Below are 26471 nucleotides of genomic sequence, written 5' to 3'. Positions count from 1 at the left end.
GAGAGCGCCACCGTCCATAGCAACCGCGCTTGTCGTCTGCTCCCGAAACAAAAACATCAGCACGGAGTATTTGCGAAAGTTGGACATATTCAAGTCGCATCAACCATGTCCGAGACATTTTCCAAAACGGGTCTGTTCTTTGACGAGCTCAATAAGATTCGGGTCCTTGAGCCAGACGTTTCGTCTCAAACAGAAGAGCTTCAAACAGAATGCAAGGACTTTGTTGAAAGTATTAATTTTATTTTCTATCCACTCAGTGACTTTTCTAGATAGTATGCAATAGGAAACTGACAAAATTAATGTTCCTACTTACAGAGATTTCAGATTTTCAAAAAATTGCGGACAGTTTCTTAGCAATGGTTGATTCGTTATCAGTAGAAGTTGAGGCTGCTAAATTAAAAGCTATTGGTTCTCGCAACTTGTTAAAAAGTATGGCCAAAAAGAGAGAAGCTCAACAACAACAGTTGCAGGTACAACATCAAAACATGTCAGTTTGGTGATTAAGTCAGTTCTTATTGTGGGTTAAAAACTGCTTTGTATTATTTTTAGGCATTAATTCTGGAGAAGTCAACTGAACTAGAACGACTACGAATACAACACCAATCACTAATACGCACTGAGCAAGAGCAACAAGAATTCATACAACAACTTGTTCTGAACCATTAAGTCACAAGAAAAGAAAGGCCCAAACATTGTTGGGTTACTGGAAATAAAATCTTAAAAAAAACAAAGAAAACAGTGAAATATTTGATACCAATGCCATTTATTTTGAGAAATAATACGTTTCAAAAAATTACAGGATAGTAAAGTTCTGGTTAGACACTTATACATTCCCTGAAACGCCTCCAGAGAGGCAAACTTCAAACAAGAGAGCACAAAAAATGATCACTTCACATCCCCATTACTTTGTTTTCGGTGCTAGTGATCGTTATTATTTCCACCATTTGACAAAACATCTAAAAAGAATATCACAGATTGTCTTTTTAAAAGTATGCTTGCCATCCTTTGAAAAGACGTGAAAGGTTAGCCACATCTCTAGCTTGCTGGATCAGACGATTAACCTGTCCCTCGATGCTGGATGCTGGCCCATCCTCTGTTCCTAAGAGCTTTTCCTTAAGTCTACACAAAACTCGTTCAGCCATTTTGTTCTTCTCTGTGTTGGAAACTTTTCCTGTAAAATAAATATCAAGCATGAATAAGAATAAGACACATCTATAGTTAAGTTTAAATGCTTCCCTTCCCAATGGCATACCTTCAGAATCTACAGATGATACGGATGCATCGCTGCTGTTGCTCTTGCCTTTTTGACGTTTAGCAGCCATTTTTGGTGTAAGTGACCATGCATACAGAGGATCATATAGAAGGACCTCAAGAATTGTCAGGATTTTTTCTTGATTACGTCTTAAAACAGCCATTGTCTTTTCACAAGACCTGATTGCAAAGAGACAAGTGATGAATTCATGATACACATACATAAAAAATAAGCAATTATGAATAGTCAGTAGGCATATACAACTCACCTTCGAAAAACACCTTCGACACCTGACAAACCCATGCCATCAACAACATCCCTTGTCAATCGGAATGGAACTGTTTCTGGAGTTGGGAGAACTTTACCTTGGTCAAAAGCAATGCCTAGAAGTAAAAAAATCAAATGATTTAAGTGACAAAACAATAATACAAAGTTTAAGGTAATAGAATTATTATTGTTGCAGTAACTTACCAAAATCAATATGAATCATCTCAGCTGTGCTATTATCAATAAGAATGTTTGAAACATGTCTATCACCCAAGCCCAAAATGTAGCCTACCATAGAATTGGTAGCAACACTGAAAGCAAAGAGACATTAGTTTTGTTTGACTTGCAACTCTTTACTTCTTCCCTAACACAGGTAACAATTTGAAAATAGAAATACTGAATACCTGTGCACATAAGCTAATCTGCGGTCAAACCATTCTGCTGGAGTCGGAAACTTCTCTGTGAAGAAAAATCTGAATGCAGGATGAAAGTTTCTACAGATTTCTTTGAACACATTAAGGCGTTCTGTGTTTGACTTATTTCTGGCATTCTGGAACACATTAAATTTGTGATAAGAGGTCACCATCCTGTACATCATTTGAAACAGAATGTTATTGATTCATATTGTTGGCATAACTTAAATTGCCAATGCTATCCTTACTTCTATCTTTTTCATGCAGACTACATCTTTCCAATCTTGAGCATTGTATCTTGAATGAACCGACCGTAGAACTTCCTGAAAAGGGGCAGTATTCTGGCACCACTCCAGAACACCACATCTTTGAGACAAAGGTACAATCTGCAACAGGGATAAGTTTTAATTTTGCGGCATTGATACAAAAAAAATCCACTCATTTTAGGTGTGCAGAGGTCACCTTATATGTACGAATCAGCAGTCTCCGGCGTTTGGTTTCTTGGCAATCTTGAAGCAAAGTGTTCATTATGTTGAATACTTGTTGCATCACTGCATCTTGCCGTAAGTCATCTCTCCCCTGAAACACGATTTTATTTGAAGTTGTTTATGATTAAACAAAATTAATTAATTGGACAAATCACAGAAACGGTACATCACCTTCACCAAAAGTGGTCTTTTAATTCCATCAGTACCTCTGCACATGATCTTTTTAGGCCTATTAATACCTCCTGCTATCTCATAGCTGGTGGCAAAATCAAGAATCCCTGAAGAGAAAGAAAGTGTGTAGAAGACATTAAAAGATTGACAAAATTATAACTAATTCACAATAAAAGTGTAAAAATGTCTAGACTCACTTATTATGTTGTCATATTTTGCATCAGACTGGACTGGTAGAGAAATAGTGGGAAGCATTGCATGCTGTAAATTCTGAATTTTTCGGATTTTTTCAGAATTCTGAATTTTATAAACTAAGTCAATAAAGAGAAGAAATTAATTGGGTTTTCAATGCAAGAATGACAGATCTGAAAATCCTTTCAGCTGAATAAACAATATAATCAGAAAGTCTATACCTTTTGCATTATGAGCAGGGATCGCTGCATACGCCAAACTAATCAGGGCTTTAGCAAGTTTGTCCATCTCAGTAACAATGTCATTTACTCTTTCATTCCTTCTCAACTCAGACAGCATTAAAGAAGCACCTAAAACTCGTGCCTACATAGAAAAAATTGACATTTTTTTTTGTTAGTGACTCCCCTCAAAGGATAAATAAAACATCTTTAATCTCCATTCTTACTTCAGGATTTGGCTTCACTTTCCCCTCAAAATCTTCATATGAATTTGCCAGGGCAAGAATGTGTGGAAGAGCATGATGAGGATGGTCACGGCAGCAACGAGCTTCAAAATACACATAAATAAATTACAATACCAAACAAACGTAACAAATAATCATTTCTATAGAGAAAATTTAAAAAAATGAACTTACTTAATAGCTTGAAGATTGCTTTAGAGAGTGTGTCCTTCAGATTGTCCCCTATCCGGGCAGCAAGTTGGGGTAGCAGCACAATAAATTTATAAGTCTGTATTTCCTCTAAAGAAGAGCTGACTAAATTATTCACAGCATCATGATCAGCATTCTCCAGCCACAATGACACCAGCCTGAACACAGGAAGATTGTCACCATGTCCAAGATTCATGCTTTTGAGGTAGTGTCTGCAAAATTTTATGACAAAGAAAATTAGTAAGGAAATGATGTTTCTTATCCAAGCATTCCATTCAAGAACAAAATAAGAAAAGACAAAACAAGAACCTTAAGGCTAGTTCAATAAATTGATTTTGTTCATCATATGTGTTTTTGATTTCCTCTCTATCCAATTTGGAACACATTATGGTAAGTCTGACTGCCCTCTGCTGTTCTTCAGTGCCCTCTTTGGCTTGCTGGTTTATTTGATTTGCTTCACCTGTCAGTTTTTCCATACATTCGACCTTACTTTGAAACAACTCGGACTTGATGTAGGCAGTTATCTGAGGATAAAGCTCATTGCTAATTTCAGAGAGCACATAAACTAATACATTGACAAATAATAATGAAGCCAAAGTGATCATACCCTCTGATACTCAAGATCAGCAAAGTGAGCAAGACAACAGTGGGCTTGAAACAAATGTTCGTTGACACGGAGATGTGCTGGAATTTTCTCTAAAAGTTTAAGGGCTTCTTGTAAGTAATCTTCAATAATTTGTTGGGGATTCTCCGACCGTGCTTCAGCCATCCATCTTCCATAAAGAATGTATGCTTCTGGTAGAAGAGGCGAAATTGTTGTCGATCCTATGTCACAAAAAGAAGTGTTTGGTAAAATGCATGAGCAATAAATTCATTTTTAATTATTTTATTTTTTAATTTGACAAATTTGTCTAAAACTAACACCTTTTTCTGTTGCTTTTAAGTCTTTCAAGAGAGATCCAAGGAGTTGACGTGCAACAGAAGTTGTTCCTACGTCATTTGATCCTTTGCATGAGTCCCAAGCCAGCTGAGCTTCCTCAAGACATATTCGTCTCTTATTTTCATCATTGAGATGTGGCATTATGGACAGACAATGCAACCATTGCTCAGCAATCTAGAAAAAAAGAGAGAAAAGGAATTTCATTCATAGACCAACCAATAGAATACAATTACAAGTGAAATACTAATATGTGTAACTCACTTGAACTTGTTCTTTTTTCCGAGCTAATACTGCTGTGTCAAGGTAATGTTGGGTCAGTTTTTTCTCTAAATAATTTGTATTTTGAGAAGGATTTTCTTCAACATTTTTCTGAAAAATCAGGTTTTCCATAAGCTTAGCTCTCTGTGCTAAAATAGGTTCCAATAAGTATATGTCGTTGAACGGCAAACTGCCTTGGTTTTTCCACTTGTCTACTATTTTCTGGGTGTCATCTTCTAAAATAAAATCCTCTATTTCCTGGAAAGACAAAAGAGAATTAGGGGGAAATAGTTTTTTACATGATATTTATAAATTTTTTTCCAACCTGGAGGGCTTGCAGTTGTGCCAAAGGTTTGTATATATTCTTGCAAATTTCTAAGCTGGAATAAGCCAAATCTTTCAAGACACTGAGTCTGCCTTCTTTAACACACTCATTTACAATGGATTTGTTTCCATCACGAATTGCTTGAAGAGCAGAATACTGATTCCATTCAAATCCTAAAGCCTAGGAAAAATAAATATATAAAATGATGCATATGACTTTCAAGGCATACAGAAAATATTTTCATCTACACTTTTCTTCCTGACCTTAGATGCCGGGGGCAAGGGCTTTCCCCACTCTCCTAATCGCCACATGCATTCCACTTGGGCAGAAAGAACCTGCTCATTTGAGTTGGGTGGCAGAGAGCTAACAAAGGTATTTAACAAATGAACAAGGCCACTGTGTTTCAGAGCATTCACAAGTCCTAGAAAATAAATACATCCCCATATGCTGTGAAAGATATCCATCTCATGGTAGGTAACACAATGATTAAGACAGGTTTTCATCTTGGTTATTACCATTAATTTCTCTGCCATCTTTTGAATGCAGCAGCTTAGCATCATAATTCAGAAGGGCTTTATCCCACTTTCCTATGTATTCAAATTGAGAAACTCGATGTTCAGAATTAAGAAGCATTGATGAACCACAACCATACAAAGCATCTGTGTCACCAATTTGCTGATAGGCCTATCAAAAAATTAAGAATAGCAATAATAAAAATAATGGCTCAATTAAATAGTTTTTACATCAAGACGTTTGGTTTGTACTGAAAACAGTACCTTTGAAAGAAGACTTTGTAAAATTTTCCCCTCATCTTCTTTAATTTCATAAAGGTAGTCAACATAAGCAACAGATGAACCATCAAAATCAGCATGTCTGTAACACAGAGGGTTGACACTCAGAAGCACAGAATACCAGTTGGGAATCTTTGCAAGAGCAAGGAAGAGTATTTAAATACCTGTCTTCAGTATTACACCACAACTCCATGTACATAATGGATGAAAGGTAGGCGGAACAGAATTGAGCAGCAGATGCTACATGCAGATAATTCACGTCCAAACATATTGCCTCATCATTCTCATATCTGAAAATAAAAAAAGGGATATCAAAGAAAATAGCATTAGACACTAAAAATATGTTTGAAGAAGATGAATTGAATGATATTTACTTGTCACATTTCTTAAGACGCACATAATTCACCACATTCAGCATGCACTGAACTGAGGCTCTGTCCAGAAATATGTTTGTGGTAGCTAGAGAAGTAATGAAGTGTAACATGATGTGATGCTGTATAAATTATTTACGTCATAAGTCAATGATAATATTAAACTAACTCACTTGCAGATAGGTTTGGTGTTTGTGAGTTTGAATAAGCTGTTGTATGTTTCTGAAAAAATTGACTAAGGCGAAGGGACAGCCTCTGACAGATATTTGCCGAATACCTCAGGCCCAAATAAAACAGTACTGGAAGCATTTCCTCGCCAAAAGAGCTCTGATTGATAAGATAAAATAAAATGTGTCAATTTGGGTTTTAAAATGAAGAATTAAAATAACACTGGAACTAGAAGACCTTTGACTTCACTCAGATTAATAATGAAAACATCCTACCTTCACTTTGCATAGAGCAGCAAGATTTTTAAAAATTATGTCATCAGAAAGGCATGCAATTAAAGAAGACACAAGATTTGTGATCCAGTCATTATGTTTGGTATCTTCAGGTGGAAACCAAATTTCTTCAGAAGATATCATGTTGATCAGGCTGTCCCTGTCTGACATCTTTGGCTTTGAAGTAAGTTTGGTGCTTTGTTCAGGAATAAATGGTGAAATCTTCTTTGATCTTAAACAATTAGTTATTGGCCTCTCAGTAGTACCTTCAGAAATAAGAAAAAAAAAATTAATACTTTGAAATTTTTTACAAGGACTTTTTTGGGAGCAGACACACTTACTGTGGAAATTGTCAGAACCTTCACAAAGCATAAGACTTTCAAGCACACAGCTTGCTTTTTTAACAACATTAACATCATGGTCAAGCAAATATTCAGACGCTAAGTGAGCAGCCACAACCATCACACATAGCATTGGGTCTCTGTAGCCCTCCACTAACTTTAAACATCCTTCCACTGGTCTCAAGACAGTTGTAGTTAGGTCCGCTGGCCCAATCTCACCTAAACAGCGTGATGCCTCTATCTGGACCTAATAAAGGAAAACAGAGAAGAGCACGCTTCAAAGTAATCAAAAAAGAAAGAGAGAGGGGAAATAAACTTAGAACATACCTTTAAATTTGTTGAAGATGTTAGGTTAATAAGTTTGCAAATTAACTGGTGTAAAATGCTTTTTTGGCAATCACTTGAGAAACCACGGATGTGTACCAAACCTTGATACAAATCAGCTAGCTCTGTCTTCATTTCATATAACTGCAATAAAAATAATAATAAGCTATAGTATTTGGAACTAAAATCATTGTTTTGGATGAGGTATTAAAAGGTGGAATAAGACAATGTTACCTTTTTCCGTAGGAAAACAAGTGCATCAAACATGGTGTCCTGACTAGCTAAAATACTAGTGCTGCCTGCAGAACTTAAAAAATGACGAATCTCTTCTTCAAGTGTAAAGCTGCTACCCTGATATTTCAGTTGGCAATGAAGACTATTTATTTCCTGAAATTTATCAGTGTCAGGGAATGGAGGCAGTTTCCCAACAGCTTCTTTTAAATGAGTGCTGTTATCTAGAAGAAGCAGCTTCATGAGTTTCAAGCTCCGTACTGCCAGAACATCAGTACCCTCTGACAGTGGAATCAGCCAACCAACAATAGTCGGCAACAAATCATTCAACGTAGAAGCACAATCAGGTAAGAGCTGTTGGTACAGGACGTGCAGGAAACTGGAAAGCAAAATCAACAAAGGACTAAGTTTCCACAAAGATAACCCCCTTTTGAGGAAACAAGACAGAAAGAATGTGAAAAGTTACCTGCAAGAGCCAATGCACACATCATGTTTCAGAGGGTCCTGCCTGTTCTCACGAATCAAATACAGTAAAGTATAAGTTACATCACTTAATACAAAAAACTCCAAATCACGATATTCCCCACTTTGCAAATGAAAAGCAATTGCTTGAGCAAACATAGTGTAGCTGTGAAGGGCTTTTATGCTCTGATCTAGAGGAATTGTATTAACCAAATCTTCACGTAGTTTTAGGAGAACTTTTTGGAAAATGATTGGTGACTTGCGACCAATGTGCACCAACAAATCAACTTCAAGCTGGAAAACTTTCTAAAGAGAGAGGAAAAGAGGGACTTGTTACATGTCAAGAAATACTAAAAAGAGCTGTAAAAATTTTCATGAAAACAGTAAAATTTTACCTGCAAGTATTTTAAGGAAGATGTGAAATCATCTTGTGATATGTAGGGAGGCCTGGGTGGAGTAGATTTAGGATCCAGTCCAAGCATTACCTCATGACGAGGAGGATCCCACACAAGCTTTGTTAGTTCAATAAGAATATCCTCAATTTTGGCCAATGCAAGATCCTTGACTCTATCTAACCCTAGTGTGGAAGTTAACAAGTTATGACTTCTGTGTTCACTAACAGCACTGTCAGCCAAACAGGGTAGATAGTGAGCATATATGGAAGGGAAAGCCGCCTACAAATCAAAATACAAGATTGAATGAGTGCAGTACCAGTATCATCAAAAAAGTAACATGCTATGGTTATCACAAACATACCGCCAGAACTTCCGAGGGATCTGAATGAATTTCTTGACATATGGCAGTAAAGTGACGTTGCTGATCATTGCATTTACAAACAACAGGTAAAATGATACCTTTATAGTGATTAAGGAAATCGGTAAAAGAAGGAACCTTAAATACAGCAAAAGGGAAATGCTGAGGCAAAAAGACTTAATATTAGGCATGGGCTCCATATGATGTGTCAAGAGGGCAAAAAATAAACAGGGAACAAACCTTCAATTCAAAGCCCAAAGACAGCCATTTCTGCAAAAGATAGGCAAGAGATTTTCCAAAGAAACTCTTAACACATTTGAGTTTCATAGCCTTCTCAAGCAAACCAAACACCTTGATAACCAAATCTGGAAAGAACCAGCAAGTCAATAAAAAGTAAGTAAAAATTATGTTAATGCAACCATGTATCTAAGTAAAATTGATTTACCCAATTTAACTTTCTTTTCTTTCACTAGGCATAGAACAAGAAGAATAGCTTGGTCATAACATTTCACACTTGTCGCAATGACAGCAACCAAAACATGTAAAACAACAGCAGTGCGATTAGAGATCTCATCTGCCTGATAAATATTTCCTTCCTGTAATCAGATTAAAAAATAAGAGATACATCCCACAATTCCAATAACAAAGTTAACTAAAGCTATTTACCTCAATAATTAATAGCTGGCGTAACACAACAGACAATCTCTCAAACATGGTCTGCATCCAAGGGGTGGTGTGATGAAGTCCAGCCAAAAGACCCACAACACTTGGCACAACTGCTAGGCGGACTTCATGAAAAGGGTTCAAGAGGAAGAAGATTGCTTCTTCGACTATAGCCACACGATTTTCATCTTCAAATGTTTGAAGGGCAGCTTTAGGGATCTGGACATCAACAATCTGTCTTAGACTAGAAACATTGGAAGTGAGCCATTTTGCCCATTTGGAGTCCTCATCAACCTGCAAAGCACATTGGAAACAAAAGAAATTTTTAAGATACATCGAGATATATCTGTTATAAGATTAAAATAATAAAACATACTCTCAGCAGCTCTTCAATACATGATATGAACTGAACTGTAAACTCTGGGCCATATTGTTTGTTCTTGAAAGGAGCAAGGAGTGTTGCACTAGCACATCTTTCCCATTTACCAGAAACATATTTAAAGACATCTGAAATTTAAGAACAACCACAAATGAGCATAGAGCCAATGTTTAGTTTTATTATCATAGTTTAAAACATCATTAACCATCAATGATTTTCTTACCTTTCAGGTGAGACAGCACATAACAAGAGGCCTCTGCATCTTTAGACCAGGTCTTACATAACTTTTGCATGAATTCAAGAATTTTTTTCACATGCTTTTCTTGATCCAATCGCTTTTGGGTTAACATAATGGACAGGCTTTGATGAATCTAAAAGGAGCCGGTTATTCTTTTTAATTTTGAAAATACTTTTGGTGTACATGGCTGTTTCAAAATAAGATCCTTACCATCATAAATTCGGCTTCTGAGGCTAAGTTAAAAATTTCAGAATCAGATAAAATTTCAAGTACTCTAGTGCTTACACTTTTTTGTTTGCTTATAAACTTGATCCCATTAACTGGAAAGGCATAAAGAGTGAGAACTCTAAGGCAACGATCTTTGATGAGATCGACATCAGTAAGAACAGTATCTTCTAAAATGGTAGATGAAAAGGTACTGGATATATTAGTGCCATCATGTTGTAAGTTGGAAGACAATAAGTCCACAATCGGCACGATAATTTCCGGATGCGTTTCTTCACACAGATGAGAGCTTACAGGAGGCAATAAGTCACTGCCATAGAGCAAACACAGTGATTTTAACACATCATATGTTTTAGATATTTCAGAAATTTGGCCATTTTCTGCTTTCAAAATATCAGGCAGTAGAGCCTTGAGGATTTTCATGGCTTCCTTAAATCCATCATCAAAGTAGCTGTCAGAGAAAGACTCTTCAGAAAAGACACCATACTCCATCAGAAGGGACATAAGATTTACCATAAGGCGGGCAAAATCTATTGTGCCACAGCTTAACTCAACTTTTAACTTCCAGGAATCTATTGTCCGTTGTGTTGATGAAGCAAGATCAGTAAACTTTTGATGCAGTGAAAAATACTTATCTCTCATCAAGTCTTCTAAAAGTTTCAGAGACGATTTATCCACAATACAAGAAGAAATATAATTTGAGGACACAGTATGATCAAAGACTGAACCACCTTTATTTGGTGGTTGAAGAAGGCCACTTTCAAAAACATTCAAACAGTAATCTGTTTCCAATGATGATTGTTTCAGCTGAATGCAGGTAGTAGCCTTCCCAGATTTTAGTTTCGATGGATCATGTTTTGTTTTTACAACAAGAATTGACAAGATTTGAGCCTGTAGCTGTGTGTCGATTGCAACATTTCGTTGGGCTGAACACAGCCATCTCAGGAGACCCACACGAGCAGAACTCATGGGTATAAATTCCCACATTGCAAACATGTTACTGTCATCGCAACCGCCAGAATTCTCTGGTAGATGATAGAACGATAGTAAAGTTATCAATGTCTGCAAGCTATCATTAGACAGTTGAATCGAAGATTTTACATACATCCGTATAAGTTGCTCTAGGTCTGAAATGGAAGGTACTCCTCCAGCAATAAGTCTTCTTAGGAGACAGCCACTTTCATTTGACCCTGGGGACTTTGAAATTTTGTCCCACACTCTCAACCACTTATCTGTTTCCAAATTTCTTTCAGACATCACCTTACTTAAATGTTCGCAACAGGAGTGAATGTGAGTCAAAGGCTCTTTGTTGTTGCAATTGAAAAGCATATCACATAAAATATCAAGAAGTTTTAGAAGCTCACAATCTTGAAATATATCTGGGTGTTTCTCTAAAATTCTTGACACAAAAGAAATCAATGCCCAGGATGGGTTCTTTCGGCAGGACTGGAGTTCATCAAAAATTTCTTCCACACTAATCAGGCATTTCCTCTTTTTGGCAGCTGGACCCTGTTGGGTTTCGATGATGGACAGTGATATTTCATATGCCAATTTTGATTTATCAAATAATTGATAGCAAAGTGCCACAGAAAGGTCTAGAAATCCATCAGAAAATGGAGAATAACCCAGACCTTTGGATCTTCTTGAAATCATACCAAAGACAGCACGATACATGCTATTCAAGTGATCATTCCATCTATTCCAGTTGCATGCATATGCAGCATCTGAACCTTGTCGAGCTCCATTAGGGTGATGACACTGCATTTGAAAGAGCAGGAAGTCTACTACCACTTTGTTTCTGGGACTTTTATCCCCTAGCTTTGAATCAAACATCCTGATAACAGAAGCTAGAATGGATTCGCCTAATTGACATACGCCTGAGCGAGTTTCTTTTGCCACAATAGTACAAACACAGAGTGCAAGAGATAATAATGCTTCTTGAGCAGCTGGGTTACCATCATATATGGCATCAAACTTTTCCCGTAGAAATGGGAGCAGCTTGTTTTTCACTTGGATACACAGGTGGGACTGTTTGCAACCATAGTGAATCACTTTCTTCACTAAATCACACTCAGAGTGCAAAGCACCGCTATTCCGTTCCTCTGCAATACATTTTAAGTGATCTAGAACACAGTCTAGGAGATCCTCCCACTGATCGTTCCTTAGTTTGGTTCGATACTTTCTGACTGGTAGGACGTAGTCTTGGATTATGGCACTGAAAGATGTCCCAAAGTTTCTTCGTAAATATAGATCTGAAAGTACATAGACACAAGCTCCTAGCACATCATCACTGTTGAGGGTAGGGCTGAACTCATTAGCCTTCTTCAATACTTTAATGATAAGACCTGAAAACTGTGTCTTGGACTTTTCTCTGTTAGTTTGAACTTGTGCTGAACCTTTTCCCTCATCATTTTTCCAGCACTCAGATTCCTGCAAAAGAGCAAGACACACTTCGTTTTTGTTTTTCATAAGAGAGAAAAAATGCAATAGGAACTTGTTAAAAAGCTTACTGATTTGAGAGCTCCGAATGTGACATTAAACAACACACTCCAATTCACTCGGTCCGAATTTGAGTTTCTGTGTAGCAATTGGACAACATCCGGATTGAACAATATTTCTGATAGTTCAGCGACAGCTTTCTGCAATGTTAAAATGGTAGCAGAAAAAATGAGTACATAATAACAAAAGGACATTTGAGATGTGTGGACACTTTACACATACTTTTCTCTGTGCACTCTTCAAGGACTGGCATTCGTCAACCAAATTCCAAAGTCTTGATTCCATGGTAACTAACCCACTACACTTCCTATAAAACAAGACAACTCATTAAAACCATCAAACAGAATATAACACAATATAAGTTTCAGAAAAGCAAGAAAGTAAGAAAGTGTTCCAGCGGAACTGTTTAGTGGGGATAGTGGTGGGTTAGACGACCATGCACCACGGGAGAAGAGAACAAAACAATCAAACTTATACCAAATTATAAAAATTTCAAGGCTTCGACTTTCAAGGACAACTTACACACATCAAATTAACTAGACAGTTCCGCAGAGAGGTGGTCGAGGGCCAGTTGCACACAGTTGCATGTCTCTAGGCTCCTCTTTTGACTCCTTTGTGTGTGTGTTGTGTTTATGACAGCGCGCCGGGCGCCACCGGTCCGCAGCAAAGGGCCAACCTCAGAAATAGAAAATACATTGTGAAATCTGAGACGCCTTGTACTTTATGAAAAAGTGGAAACATAAATTGTGTTTGGAAAATTTAATTTCTAAAAGGTAGTTAAAAAACAAGTCATCACTTCACTGGGTGCTAATGATGATTTCACGTGGACTTGTGTTATTTAATGTTGGCAAATTTGGAATGAAGACAGGGGCGCGAAAGATGGACGGGAGGGGGTAATCACGAACACGATCAAGAGGAAAACATAAACAAAGGGATTCGTAAAAGCAAGCATTATCTTTACATGTCTTTCCATGTAACACTGTCTTTGCAATTTGCCAATTATCAAATTTGCATACTCGACATACATTTCCTGGAAGGAACATCATTTAACGTGCGCGCCAAGATGTTTCGTTGGTTTGTCGTTGGCTGTTTAAAAATAGTTTTTTTCGCCTAACCTATGAAATTGAGCCACGAGAGGTTTTCAGAAACTTATTTTCAGCGTCTAGAGCGTGTTACGCCAATTGCTCAGTTTGCCGAAGGCACTCGTCGCGACACGTCTCTCTCGTCCTATCCGCTGACATGTTTGGGTTTCTCGATTTTCCCAAGATGAAAATTGTCCTGTACGGGTTGACATTTCTTGGGTATGCATACAGCGGGTATGGCGCGGATGTGATTTCCCACCTTCGGGATGCCGTTTTGACGGCAGAGACTGTTTTTGGTGATTTTGTGGATAACTTCATGCATGTGGCCAAAAAGTTTAGGGGATTGACAGATGTTTTAAATGCAGCAGTGGATGAAAACTGTCATTTTATATGTCCCAATGGTTAGTACTTTTTATGCTGCAATGGGCCATGAATTTTCTTGTCAAAAAATACTATCTTCTTGTTTTGTGTAGGAATGAAACCTTTGCCGAACAGATACCACAAGCCATCTAGCAATGGGTGTGGACCTGTTGGAATGGAGGTAAGTGTTCACTGATTTGCAGTATGGATAGCCAGAACCCTTTGTTCCTACTATTGTTTATTGTGTGACTATGTCTCACTATAAGAAAGATTATTTCCTTTTAAGATTCCCAAAGACGCCCTTCCTGTGTCGGAAATGACAGAGTGCTGCAACCAGCATGATATATGCTATGATACTTGCAATAATGATAAGGAAAAATGCGACTTTGACTTAAGAAGGTGTTTGTACAAAATATGTGATAATCATGCACAAACTGTTGGATCAGCTCTCACAACAGGTACTCCTTTCATTTTCATTGTGACTACTTTTATCCATTTAATTTACTTACTATCACATACTCATTTGTTAATAATTGTTTTTTTTTTTTTTTGTTTTTTGTTTTTGTTTTTGGCAGTTTGCAAAAGTGTCTCTAAGACACTTTTCTCAGGAACTATAACATTAGGATGTAAATCATACTTAGACGCCCAAAAAGAAGCCTGCTTCTGTCCCGGAAATGGAAAGAGATACAATTCACCTAAGCAAGACCTTTAAGCAGGGCAGGAAAAATTTGGGCAGCAGCTAATTTTGATAAATTGTAAAGGGGGATACCTTAATTTATGTAATAAGATAAGATCCAAATAAAAAAAATTGTATTGAAATTATTACATCTTTAGCTGTACATACATCCAGCACTTCATCAATGCACAAAAATTCATTGAAATGCAATATTCTGCAATGATTTAAAATAAGTACAGAAATAATATTACTGACCAGATCAGTTGAAATGTGAATAAGACAGAGTTAATGGTATTTTAGGCTTTCACAATGTTTTGAAGAAATTGCCGGCAATACTAATCAAGCTGTAAGGCCCAACTTCTTGCTTAGCTCGCCACTCTCATGCAGTGCTTTGACATCTGTGCCACCTCCAACACATTCACCATCCAAGAAGACTCGGGGAACCTACAAAGAAAGAAACATAACTGTGAAAAAAAAAAAAGCCAAATAAAATTTCCACTTGGATGCAAAAGTACATACAGTCTTGGCCCCAGTCATTTCTGCTAGAATTGCCTGAATCTGGTCTCCATCATCTCTGTTGTCCAACTCAACTGCTGTGTACTTGTAGTTAATTTTGTTAAACACCTGGAATGAGTAAAACCAGTTAAAGAGATTTTCAAACAAACATGGTATGTTAGTTTGTTAATGATTACCTCCTTTGCCATGGTGCAGTATGGACAGTAGGTCTTCGAGAAGATGACAACTTTGTCATCAGAAATCATCTTCTTCACCAGCTGAGCAAGCTCACCGTTCATATCGACAGGTTCCACGGGACCTGCAAATGGAATAAATAATTTAAAAGTGGGCATCAAAGTGAAGTTCAAACAAATTTTAAGATCTGTGCAGGGAACGAACGGCTGACATGAGGACTGAACAAATTGTAATATCTGGGCAGTTGTGAGCATATTGAATTGTTCCTAGAAAAACTATAGCTAGATTAGATTGAATAAGAGGCAAACTGCATACCTTTCTTCTTGGGAACTCGTGGACAAAACATTATGCTGAAGTGTGTGACTAAGCTGTGAACAGAGATACCTAGTGTGAAATATTGGCAACTAAGAAATTAACGACGGTACCAAGCTTCCTAAACAAGGTACACAATTTTGAAAATAGACAGTGAGACTTATAGAAGCACTAAAGCCAGGCCAGAACGTGTGTAACCAGTCAACCTAGACATACTCTAGGTCAACCTAGCCTCTACGCCGGTGCGGTGAGGGTGGTTACATACACACAGCCGAACGTTCAGAAGCTCGGAGCCCGTGCGACTTTGGCTTTTGTGAAGACAAAATCAGTGCAATGCTCCTTTCGTCTCAGAGAGGACGGCTGTCAGGTCACGAGACTCACCAACACCAACGCAAACACGGATCAGAGAAGCGTCTCGTCTGACAGACGACTGACTCACTGACACTGACGACGTTGAAAGAATGCGTGGTGTGGATCAATGTGAATGTGGAGTTCCCCCTCCCTACCCCCTCCCCTTCCTATTCCTACCGCCATTCAAGAGAATGACATGCATTACTTCACATTTCTGGCGATATAAACCACAACTGCCCGATGATATTGTTTGTGTTCTTTTAGACACTACTTCATGCCATCCAAGGCTCAATTATTTATTGCCATGTCATTGCCTTTATCATTAGTCGTTGCAGATATCGGTTACTGTCAGTGGTGTAATAGTCCGCCATTCGATCATTAGTGATAACTTGACAGAGCTCATGGTCTATTCATGTCTTACCCCTAGAAAAAATTCGGAAAATCCTTTGAATCAGGGACATGTTTGCCTCTTTCTCTCCAGTGATGACGGCGTCCTCCTGTGTTGAGAGTGAGGTTAGGATCGATAGAGAACGGGGAGGGGGATGGGGGATAGGGACAGGTTTGACAACATACGCACACGAATTTTTAAAGAAGCGCGTTTTCCGTTCTAGTCGTTCGCGTTAACATTGCACTGTTCCTCAGATTTCCAACAAGAATATCTCAGTGATTGCGGTATTACACAATGCATGACCCAACGAACATCTTATTTCTTCTTTCCTGATTTTATTTGACAGTTGGTGCTCTTTCCCTCCGAAAAGTTAAACTCACATCCGCTCATATGGATGGAAGGGAAGACCAGGAAAAACAATGATAAAGGGAAGGCTTCAAACACTATTTTTATCTCGATTTTTATACATTTTTATTTAACACACATACATAGAGTGGAATGTTCCAAAAGTACACTTTTCTACAACACAGACACACAGAACAGTCACTAAAATTTACAATTATTTTGATTTTGAATAAGGTATCTTTTCCCATGAATTTTATTCCCATGATTTTATTACTTATTTACTTTCCTTATTGGTCAATCTTATGAGGAGTAAGGTCCATACACACATCACATGAAAATATTGCACCGCATAGAGAGACAAGCTGAGAAAGGCATTAGTTTAAGTACAATTAACCCATATTCTCATTTTGTTCCTAATATTTTTTTAAATCACAAACGGGACTAAAGGAAGTATTACAGAAAGAGGCACCAATAGTTGTATTCAAAGAAAATATGAGACAGACTTGGAAACATTTAATTTACTCCACTCCGAAGAATAGAAACAAACCAGACTTTCTACAGGAGGAACAAAACATGAACACATGGGAATGGACATGAGATGCGTACCACACCGTTTGTAAATGACAAAGAAGCTCACATTTTATAAAAAAATAAATATCAAGGGGAATTTTTTCAAAAATCTTAGTTTAAACTCCGACGTTGGCTTCTCGGTTTCGTTACTGACATTTTGACCTAGCAGGATTGGTTTGGAAAATATACGTTAAGTTGTTCTACCCCCTCTTCAAACTCGGCATTTCGATTTTTTTCTATTTCTTGACATCACTTTTTCCCGCTTTGTGCTAAAGCTCCGCCCGCAGTCGTTGATGGGCAGTCAGCGGCAACATCGATACCCGTTGCCCCCCTCTCCCTCCACCTGCTATCCTCGCCATCCTTATCCTCGCCGCACTGGCGAGATAGATGGCGCCATCATTCGGCGGGCCAGCCCCGCCAGCGAGCACTCCTCTGAAAGGGGTGAGTCGCCTCCCGAGGCGGAAATGGAGCAGAAAGGTGGGGAAGGGGGCGTGGCGGAGGAGAGAGAAAAGGGGGAGGGGGCGTCATTTATGAAATTCCCTTAAAACTACGTCAGATCTGCGAGGGAAAGAAGATTTATTGGCCGGATGAATTCGTCCGAGAGCAACGACACCTATTCATTTAACAAAGAGGTGCCAGAGGAAGGATTGAGATGCATTGATTATGACGATCTCTGAGTGGAGGGGGTTGGGTTCAGTTTGTAAGGGAAAGGGGGGGGGGACAAAATAACATTTAAGGACATACATTTTTCGGATTAAAGGCACAATAGATACAGAAATCATGTCTACACACAGAGGGCCCCGGAAAGAAATTGTCAAAGCAGATAAATGTCAAAGAGAGAATAGTAGTTCTCTAGAAGATCTCAATAATAGCGACACACATTTCTATAGAGGAAAGGAATAAGTCCTCAAAACATCTTCGGGTTCACATCTATTCACACAAGGGTAATTTATTCGATAATAAATACACTCATTATAATCTATCCGCAAACTTCCAGGTCACATGTCTAGAGGGAGGGGAGTTAATTTTGATTGCCTGCCAATACTGGCTCGATGCTTCCGCATTCGTTCTACCTCGCTCGGGAAAAGTCCCCCGAACTCCAAGTCAAGCGAAACCTCACAACTCCGCCTTGAACTAATTTCTTTTTCTTTCCGCCACAAAGCCAGTTTGTAGCATTGCCGCTTCAGGCCGTGCACCGCGCCAGTATCTCGGGACCGAGGAGGGTTGTGCACGCAGCGGCAACGCGGCAGTGGCAACGCTTGGCGACGTCCAGCGGCGCGGCCTCCACGAAGTTGACGAGGTCCGTGCCGGTGGCCGGTCCGCACCGACGCGCCTGGGCTGCCTTGGCCGAGAGCCGAGCTCGGCCGGGAATCCGGGAAGGACTCAGCAGGTTTTCGCAGCCACACTCCGGCAGACCCATTTCCCACCGGAAATCAAGACCAGCAGGCACGACGCGGTGGCTGGTCTGGCTGGGCCCCACACCACAGCCCCACGGCCCACGGCCCCACGGCCCACGGCCCCACGGGGCAGGCTGCGCCGCTGGAGGCCGGCAGGGTGGCGAGGAGAGTAGGCGGCGGGCCCGACTAGGCGGTCTGCGGGCGGGCGGCGGCGAGCACCAGGTTGGCGGTGGACGCGGTGCCGCGGCGTTGGCGGAAGCAGAGGATGGCGAGGGCGCGTACGAAGAAGCCCCGCGCCCGGCGGTGCCAGCGCGCGCCCTTGGTCGGCGACTCTGGAACAGGACACACACAGTCAGCACGGTCAGTGAGGTCATTCGGCGGCCGTCAGGATGCCGTCAGGACGTCCCACGCACGCCGCCAGGCCGCCAGGCCGCCAGGGTCAGGCACAGACAAAGCAACTAAGTACTCTACAGAGTAATCAACAGGCCGCACGTACGCTACGCGCTCCGCGACGCGACGAGGTCCGGGCTGGGGCCGACCGCTCCACCGCACCGCGAGTTTGGCGCGTGAAACGACTTTCCGGCTGGCTGCACAGGGCTGCCTGCTGGCTTCTCTCTCCCTCGCACTCGGCGTCCCGCATGGATCGGAGAGAGACAGAGTCAGCCTGATGGCGTGGCGGGCGTGGCCCCACCATTAAACAAGGCGGCCTTTCTGACTCGGTTAATCCGGGGGCGGGAGACTAGCGCCCCGTCTTAGGCTTCGGCCTCGCCGGGCCTCGCCGGGCCTCGCCACCTCGGACGGGCAGACGAGCAATTGCCCCACTATGGACCGGGGGCGGGGGCCGTTGGGCCAAGCCCCCCATAAAGGGAAGGGAAATCTCCGCGCTGGCGAGACACCGCCTCGGCCTGGCCCTCGGCGGAGGTCACGCCGAGAGAGGGAGGCGGGTGTAAAGGACTAAAGGACCAGGCGGCTTTTAGGACGCCCTCTTAAGGGCAGAGCGACTGAGGCCCGGCGATGCCATTATTGTCGGTGCAGATGGACCTAACCTGTTGAATCGGGGAGTCTCCGGGAGTCCGCAGTGACCCGTGTCGCGGCGTGTAGCGTGCCAGGCTTGGGTCTCGAATAGAGTCTCGAAGCGGCTCGAGCGCCTGCGAGGTAGGCCACTCCCGGAGCGCGGCGCACGCGTGTCTCGCCAGTGCCTACCTCGCAGGCGCTCCCCTCGCCGCTGTTGCTCGCGGCGCGCAGCAAGCGCGCGGAGCAAGCGCCCTCGTCATCATCATCATCAGCGCCCCACCGAAAACTCCAACTTTTTAACTTTGTCGACGGCGACCGCTGCAAGCGCGGCACAACTTTATTTAGAAACGATCTTCAATTTGTGCTTCCTCGCTGTTGCCGCGATTCGGAACAAATGAAGCAAGTTTTCGCTAAGCCGTCTCTCTCTGGCGGACTGCGGACTGGCGGGCTGGCCGGTCGACAGACGCACAACAAAGTGAGGCTCGTCCAGCGGCCCCCCGTATCGATCCCCAAGTGGTGTGGCAAACAGCACGCCACGCAACGCCACGCCACTCGCAGCGCGGCTTGACAGGGCGGAATAAAACTTATCGCCGTGCCGCCAGCCCCGCCAGCCCCGCCACCCCGCCACCATTAATTATTTCTAGCGTCCTCTGCTTTTGTTGTGCCGCGGTTTACTCTGCGGATGTTTGCCGTGTGGTGCGAGGCGTGGCCAGTGGCTCTGGAAAACCCTCGCAACAAAAACATGCATCTACCTACGGAACAACAACATTCCACTAAAAAGAATTCAACGAAAGAGACAAACTAAACGTGTACAAAAGCGACAGCGACAGTAGCTCTGAAGGCTTCTAACAACAACGGCAGTGATGATCACTAAGAAAACAGCAACGAACAAAAACAACTACGACACGTACAGACAGACGCTGCGTGTGAACTCACAGTGAAGCAACATTACGACAAAAGCAAGTGGCGCTCCAAACCTCTACGATGTAAGAGAAACGTCCGATAGCGAATTTGCAATCGAAAACTACCAAGAGTTGATCCTGATCAATGGAATTTTGATTTAACTTTCTGTCTCAGGCGGCTGACTTGTGTCGCCGAAGGAGCGCGACACAGCCACCGACCAGGATCAAGCAAGGCGGAGCATTACGAATAATACAGAAGCTGAAAACGGAACGAGCTGCGGGCAGCCCGCGCGGACCACACCCTAGAAAGGCGTTTCTTGCACCAAGAAAATTGACTTGCATCAAGTTAATCCACTTGGAACAAATTGAAGTAAGTTGAAGTAAATTTGCTTGATGCAAGTATGTAGTCGAGGTTCAAGAAACGGCTTGTTTGGGTGCAGCCGGCCGGCCGGTGACGGCTTCGCTTAGAGGCGGGCAGGCTATGCCGTCACTGGCCGGGCCGTGCTGCAGTGCTGCTGCCCCGCGGTGGCCGCGGCCTGCGACTTACGCCTAGCCCTGCGTGGCGATGGAGCCGAGGGGGCCGAGGGGGCCGTCCCCCGGGGGCTTGGCCATGCCTTGCAAGGCGCCGTGGCCCCCGTTGGCGCTGCCCGGGGCCCCGCCGGCGCCGCCCTGTGCCTGCGGGCCCTGCTGTCCCTGCTGTCCCTGCGGGCCCTGCCCCGAGCCGCGGCGGCTGGCGAACGGGTTGCGCAGGCGGTCGGTGGCTCCGCGGCCCCAGGGCCGCTCCAGGGACACCCGGTACCCGGTGCGGAGGCGCTCGGCCAGCGACCCGTAGGCCGTCGACACGCGCTCCTTGATGTTGCCCAGCGCGAGCTTGAGCCGCTGGCCGGACGGCGCGCCGGGCACGCCGCCGGCGCCCGCGTCCGCGCGGTCCGCGCCCAGGGCGGCGTCCGCTGCGGAGGAGGGGGCAGAGAGACGGTGGCAGAAGGTTAGGAGCAGACCTTTGGGACCGGTGGGCCCTTCGGGGCCTTCGGGGCGGGGCGTCCTACGCGGGGACCGCGCTGCCGTGCGTGGCCGCCGAGCCGCGCAGACCGGCAGGCCGATGCCGGACAGTGCTGCGTCGCTCTGGCCCGCTCACGCCCGTGAGTGCGAGAGAGCCGAGCGACGGGCAGCACTGTTCGGAATGACCCGCTGGCCCACGGCCGGCACGGCGTCGCATGGCGTGCACGCATGGGACGCATCGATTAACACGCTGCTCTCGGTGACACGGACGCGGCGACGCGGCGAGAAGGGACCGTGAGGGACACTGGGACTGGGTGCCGGCCGGTCAATGCCGTCGGGCCGATGGCGCGATCGCGACGCGGGGGCGGCTTTCCGTGACTCCACAGAGTCGTTTTCGTCGCTCTGTCTCTCTCGCACTCGTGGGGCGTCCCGTTGAGGTGCGGCAGAGACAGGGCGGCGAAAACAACTATTGAAATCAGTCTGCCGCCACTCCACCCCGTCGGTCCTGGGAGTCTCGGCGCGCGGGATCCGTGATAGCACTAAACGCGCCTCGCAGACAACAACAGCAACGACAGGTGCTTTACTTTTACTTGTTACGTGGACACAAACTGGTTTGCTAATTTTTGCCGACAGTCTGCGCCACAGCGAAGGGCGCTTTCTAGTGACAGCACCCACAGTGGCGGCATTACGTGCAGACATGAATCAGTGAAAACGCAGGATGGATTACTGAAATTAGATTAAGTAATTCAAGTGTAATTACATTGATGCTAGAGAGGCGTTTTACTGTTGTTGTGCTTATGCGTGGCAGTGACACGAATCAGAAATCGGGATAATCTTTTTACGTTTTGCGAGTGATTCTACGCGACTAAAAGTGAAATTGACCCACAGTGCAAATCGTCGTGTATTTCCTCCGGACACCCGGTATTGACATGACAGAAAGCACACGAGTATGTACATTTAAAACGGACACAAACACGAAAACTTTGAGGGAAAGCAGAGAAAATGGAACAGACCGGTTATTCGCGTCGGGAAAGGGTTCAGCCCACTGGGAAAAGGCGGGTGGCTTTGATTCGGGTCCGGGATTTCCCTGCAGTCAGCTGCAAACCGACTCCGAACCGTGCTTTCGTCGCTCTGTCTCTCTCTCGCGCTCAGGGGCGTCCCGCATCGGTGCGAGAGAGACAGAGCGACGAAAGCGCCGTTCGGCGCGAGTCTGCTGACGCGTGGTTCCGAAAGGGCGTCCGGCCAGCCACACGGACGGCAACCCCCGCACTCACCTGGCAGTCCTCGCGCCGAGTCCACCGACGCCTGCTGCGGCACGGACGCGGCCTGCACGGGCCCGGACTGGAACAAAGAGCAGACAGTGATCACCTCGCGCGCCTCGGTGATGAATGGCTCCAATGAATATCCCAATATCTCCCCCTCTCTCTCCCCCTCATTCTCTCTCCGGCGGCACCCCGACCATGCTGTGAAACGGAGCTGGAGACGGTGGCTCATTAGCTGGCGGACAGAGACAGCTGCAGCGCCGTGTCCTTGCCACTAGCCCCGCCGCCCGGCCGCCCCGCAGCCAGCAGCAAATTCCATTGGCACGTCCTGATGGTCCTGATGGTCCTGATTCGGATCGGGACTTGCCCCGCCCCGCCCCGCCACGCCCCTCGGTGAATCCGATTGGCTCGCGACGCGTAGCGACGCGCTGCTCTTCGGCCAAAGCGGATCAGGGCGTTCTGATCACTGCCGCCGAACACGTCGCATTCCACCTTTTGGACCAGAAAATAAATATTTTTTTTGTGGAAGCCGGAAGCCGATTAATTTCTCATTTTTACGGGGCGACTCTTCGCTTTTCTTTGGAATAAATTCCCTACTGTCTGGGCAAGGAGGATGACAAAAAGAATCCTGCTTTCCATGGGATCTTCTTTTCCCATTTATTGGGGGATCATTCTTTTTATTTTTATCGCGTGGAATAACTTTTCTGGGTGCTTTCCTCCCGCCGGACCGAGCTGCTTTATGCCGCGCAGACCGAAAGCAGAGAGGACGGTGGACAGAGGCATGACTGCGAAAGTGGAGAACACGGGGAAATAAAAATAAACAATAGGGTGGAATAAAAGAGCCGCCCCCCGAACCCGTGACCCCTCCCCGCGGGCCGCCATCCACGTGCCCGCGAAACCCGCGCGCAGCACGCAGCGGCGAGCAGCAGTGAGCCCGGTGGAGGGGACGGGGACTCGCGAACGAACGAGATGTGCGCGAGAGAGAGAGAGACAGACAGAGAGAGAGGCTACGCAGCCACGTGCCGAATTCTCGGGGCGGAATGCACTTTTGGGTGGCGTGGAGCAATAAACGGGGTGGCGCGGCCTTTCCAGTGGCGCTGCAGCGGCGGGGCGGGGCACTGGGGGCGCGGCGGGTATAACGAAATGACGCAAACTCGCTTCCCTGCTCCGCTGCTCCACTGCCTGCTGGTCCCGCTGGCGAGGCTCGCCTTGCCCGCCTCGCCTCGTGCCGCACAAGTCGCGCAGGACGGATTACCCCTGTGCCCCTGTGGCAGGCCCTGTGCCAGGCCGCCAGGCCACGCGAGGTCGCCGCCGTCGCTGCAGCACTGGCAAGATTGAGGCGTGGCATTACGCGTCAGAAAGGGGCACGCCGTTCTTGACGGCGTGCAGAGGGAAATCCCCCATGCATTTAAGATAGGAGGGATAGGGGGTTAAGCTCCCGTGCGCTTTACGAAGGCCGTAAGCGCCAGTACACGCTTGACAGGAGTAACGTTACGCTGTTGATTTTACCCGTGAGCAACGCGCCGGCACAAAAAAGAGGCACAGCAGGGAGCAGGTGTCTTTTTCTCTCGCTTCCCCCTATGGAGCAGAAAGTCACACTTTGTCGCCGTGAATAAGCAATGGGTAGCGCGAGAGTGCCGTGGGCGGGGAAACAACAACAACAAACATCAACGGGGACGAAGATGGAAGCCAGAAATGAAGTTATGTACTTCGTACGTGAGTACGTGAGCAACATGAGCGACGGTTGGCTGGCCCTGCGTTGCTCCAGCTTCCCTTCTCCCATCTTCCACCGCCCTGCCACTACTCCGTAACCCCTTTCACCCCGTTCCTGGATCCACCACCTTGCGGGGTGGGACCGAGAGCAAGGCCCACAACTACAGTCTGTGTTGTGGTGTCAAAGGGAATCAGACGGCGTGGTCCAGACTAACTTTGGCGTCCGACAGTCCGACGGTCCGTCGGGGCGGGGAGTTCTCGATCACTGTCGCCATGCCGATGCCACGGCACGGCGAGCAAGCGTCCGATTAGCTTCGACCGACGGAGAGAAGGAAAGTTTTCCGCGGGGCTCCACTTCGACTCCAGCAAGCGGCCACCGCACCGTAAGTCTCTCGGGGGCTTCAGCCTTCAGCCCGGGCTTTGACGCGGTGGCGGTGCACTGTTACCGTACTGCTGTTGCCTAGGCTGTTACCCACGACCCCCGCTTAGCAGCTCCTGGCAGAGAAACCCCCAGCAGGCCTCGAGCAGCGGCAAGGCGAGCCTAGAGGCTTGCAAGCCATCAGGCAGGCAAGCCTTGAGGCAGACGGCCCGGAGCACAACCTGGAGCGCCGAGGGCTTAGGCAGCCAGTCGACCGGGGCGGCGAGGTGGCCGCACACCCAGGGAACGATTTACTTGATTCGAAGCTTGATTTTGTCTCAGTCAACTTTTGAGAATATTTTATTCAACTCTAGGATTTTTTCTCAAATTGAAGCTGCTTTCTCACATAATTTGTCTCGTGAATGAGACAAATATTGTCTCAGATGTTAAGAGAACCGACACAAAAATGCTTGAGTGTCGTGAGAATCGAACCCGGAGCGTGGGAACTGGCGAGCGGTCACGTAGACCACTACGCCACGACTCCAGCTGTGGTGGGGAGGGGACTGGGCGCTGTGGGTTGATGGTCCCCGTCAGCGCACTCCAGGCATCCCCACCCCAGCTTCCCCGGCTCCTCCCATTACTTTATGGCATGCAACCCTTCAATATCGTCGATACCCAGATACCGTTCACCGAGACAGCGTCGAAGTCACCGTATCGCCTAGGACCGCAGCATCGATTACTTTGGTACGCGTTAATAGAGCCATTCTACAACGCCGCTAAGTGGAAAAAAATTCAGGTAAGTGCATACTAAACTGAAATGCGTTAATTCATCAGGCATAAATTTTTCTCCTCTTTGTGCTGCGGGCATAAATCGGTAGCCACTGCGACAGCGATACGCCCGCCCGCTTATTCCCCCCCCCCCCCCCCGGGTCCTTCTTCCTCACCGATTTCGGAACTAGTTTTTGGCGCTCTGTCTCTGTCGCATGCCTACGGCTGGACGCATGAGTGCGAGAGAGACAGCGCCGGAATCGCCGCTCGGAATCAGCCTCCACGTCTCTCTGCCCATGGTTTCCCCTCCCTCCATGATTCCCCTTCCCTCCACGTTTCCCCCTCCCTACCTCCACCCCCTCTTTCTCCCATCTTCTTCCCCCTCCCCTCCCGTTTCTCGTCGACGATCCTCATTTCCATTTCAGTCGCCATGTGTGAAGGTAAGCAGATCAGCCCGATTTCAGCGTGTCTCATACCCCAGCCCTTTTCCCCTTTGAATTTGGAGTTATGACTGTCTTTGTATGTCATGATTATGTGACAATTCCTAAGTTCACCCAATACGCCCTTCCAATATAGGGGAACTGCCGAGCGAACGTGGTATCCCTCTCTCTC

The 26471-nt window shown here is 44.8% G+C and overlaps 4 protein-coding genes and 1 long non-coding RNA gene across 11 annotated transcripts; 2 read left to right on the top strand and 3 right to left on the bottom strand.

The window, feature by feature from the left end:
- Positions 1–45: 45 nt before the first annotated feature.
- Positions 46–696, top strand: LOC117648180 (intraflagellar transport protein 20 homolog). The gene is made up of 3 exons (XM_034390504.1): positions 46–229; positions 316–470; positions 550–696. The coding sequence occupies exons 1-3, from the start codon at positions 106–108 to the stop codon at positions 664–666; spliced, it is 396 nt and encodes a 131-aa protein (XP_034246395.1). The 5' UTR covers positions 46–105; the 3' UTR covers positions 667–696.
- Positions 697–744: 48 nt separating this feature from the next.
- Positions 745–13345, bottom strand: LOC117648170 (serine-protein kinase ATM). 2 transcript variants are annotated; one of them, XM_034390464.1, is made up of 39 exons: positions 13195–13345; positions 12895–12979; positions 12684–12812; positions 10159–12603; positions 9934–10081; positions 9708–9838; positions 9335–9625; positions 9114–9264; positions 8909–9033; positions 8672–8830; positions 8311–8589; positions 7920–8221; positions 7457–7832; positions 7226–7366; positions 6899–7145; positions 6561–6823; positions 6291–6444; positions 6121–6205; positions 5911–6036; positions 5732–5828; positions 5471–5639; positions 5219–5376; positions 4956–5135; positions 4634–4888; positions 4357–4546; positions 4040–4257; positions 3742–3956; positions 3418–3644; positions 3229–3329; positions 3005–3146; positions 2789–2902; positions 2592–2698; positions 2395–2511; positions 2181–2318; positions 1924–2069; positions 1724–1830; positions 1521–1635; positions 1253–1431; positions 745–1171 (listed from the first exon to the last, which is right to left on the bottom strand). In XM_034390464.1, exons 2-39 carry the CDS (start codon positions 12955–12957, stop codon positions 984–986), a joined length of 8778 nt encoding a protein of 2925 aa, XP_034246355.1. In that variant the 5' UTR covers positions 12958–12979; positions 13195–13345; the 3' UTR covers positions 745–983. The 2 variants fall into 2 exon arrangements, with proteins under 2 accessions (XP_034246355.1, XP_034246345.1); XM_034390454.1 differs by having other exon boundaries at positions 13199–13307.
- A 207-nt stretch (positions 13346–13552) lies between these two features.
- LOC117648175 (group XIIA secretory phospholipase A2) lies at positions 13553–14933 on the top strand. 2 transcript variants are annotated; one of them, XM_034390479.1, is made up of 5 exons: positions 13553–13746; positions 13986–14155; positions 14228–14295; positions 14401–14572; positions 14690–14933. In XM_034390479.1, exons 1-5 carry the CDS (start codon positions 13634–13636, stop codon positions 14824–14826), a joined length of 660 nt encoding a protein of 219 aa, XP_034246370.1. In that variant the 5' UTR covers positions 13553–13633; the 3' UTR covers positions 14827–14933. The 2 variants fall into 2 exon arrangements, with proteins under 2 accessions (XP_034246370.1, XP_034246380.1); XM_034390489.1 differs by having other exon boundaries at positions 13554–14155.
- LOC117648183 (glutaredoxin-C4-like) lies at positions 14908–16703 on the bottom strand. Of its 5 annotated transcripts, none has more exons than XM_034390534.1 (5): positions 16565–16670; positions 15796–15848; positions 15483–15604; positions 15310–15414; positions 14908–15234 (listed from the first exon to the last, which is right to left on the bottom strand). In XM_034390534.1, the coding sequence occupies exons 2-5, from the start codon at positions 15824–15826 to the stop codon at positions 15130–15132; spliced, it is 363 nt and encodes a 120-aa protein (XP_034246425.1). In that variant the 5' UTR covers positions 15827–15848; positions 16565–16670; the 3' UTR covers positions 14908–15129. The 5 variants fall into 5 exon arrangements, with proteins under 5 accessions (XP_034246425.1, XP_034246418.1, XP_034246433.1 ...); XM_034390527.1 differs by lacking the exon at positions 16565–16670 and adding an exon at positions 16174–16299; XM_034390542.1 differs by lacking the exon at positions 16565–16670 and adding an exon at positions 16058–16142.
- A 258-nt stretch (positions 16704–16961) lies between these two features.
- LOC117654044 lies at positions 16962–23101 on the bottom strand. Its single transcript, XR_004588279.1, has 2 exons — positions 23033–23101; positions 16962–19175 (listed from the first exon to the last, which is right to left on the bottom strand). It is a non-coding gene; the product is annotated as an uncharacterized LOC117654044 (long non-coding RNA).
- Positions 23102–26471: the final 3370 nt, after the last annotated feature.

Source organism: Thrips palmi, unplaced genomic scaffold (genome assembly GCF_012932325.1).
Source record: "Thrips palmi isolate BJ-2018 unplaced genomic scaffold, TpBJ-2018v1 HiC_scaffold_10, whole genome shotgun sequence".
Taxonomy (NCBI): domain Eukaryota; kingdom Metazoa; phylum Arthropoda; class Insecta; order Thysanoptera; family Thripidae; genus Thrips; species Thrips palmi.
This window is presented reverse-complemented; position numbering and strand designations above follow the sequence as displayed.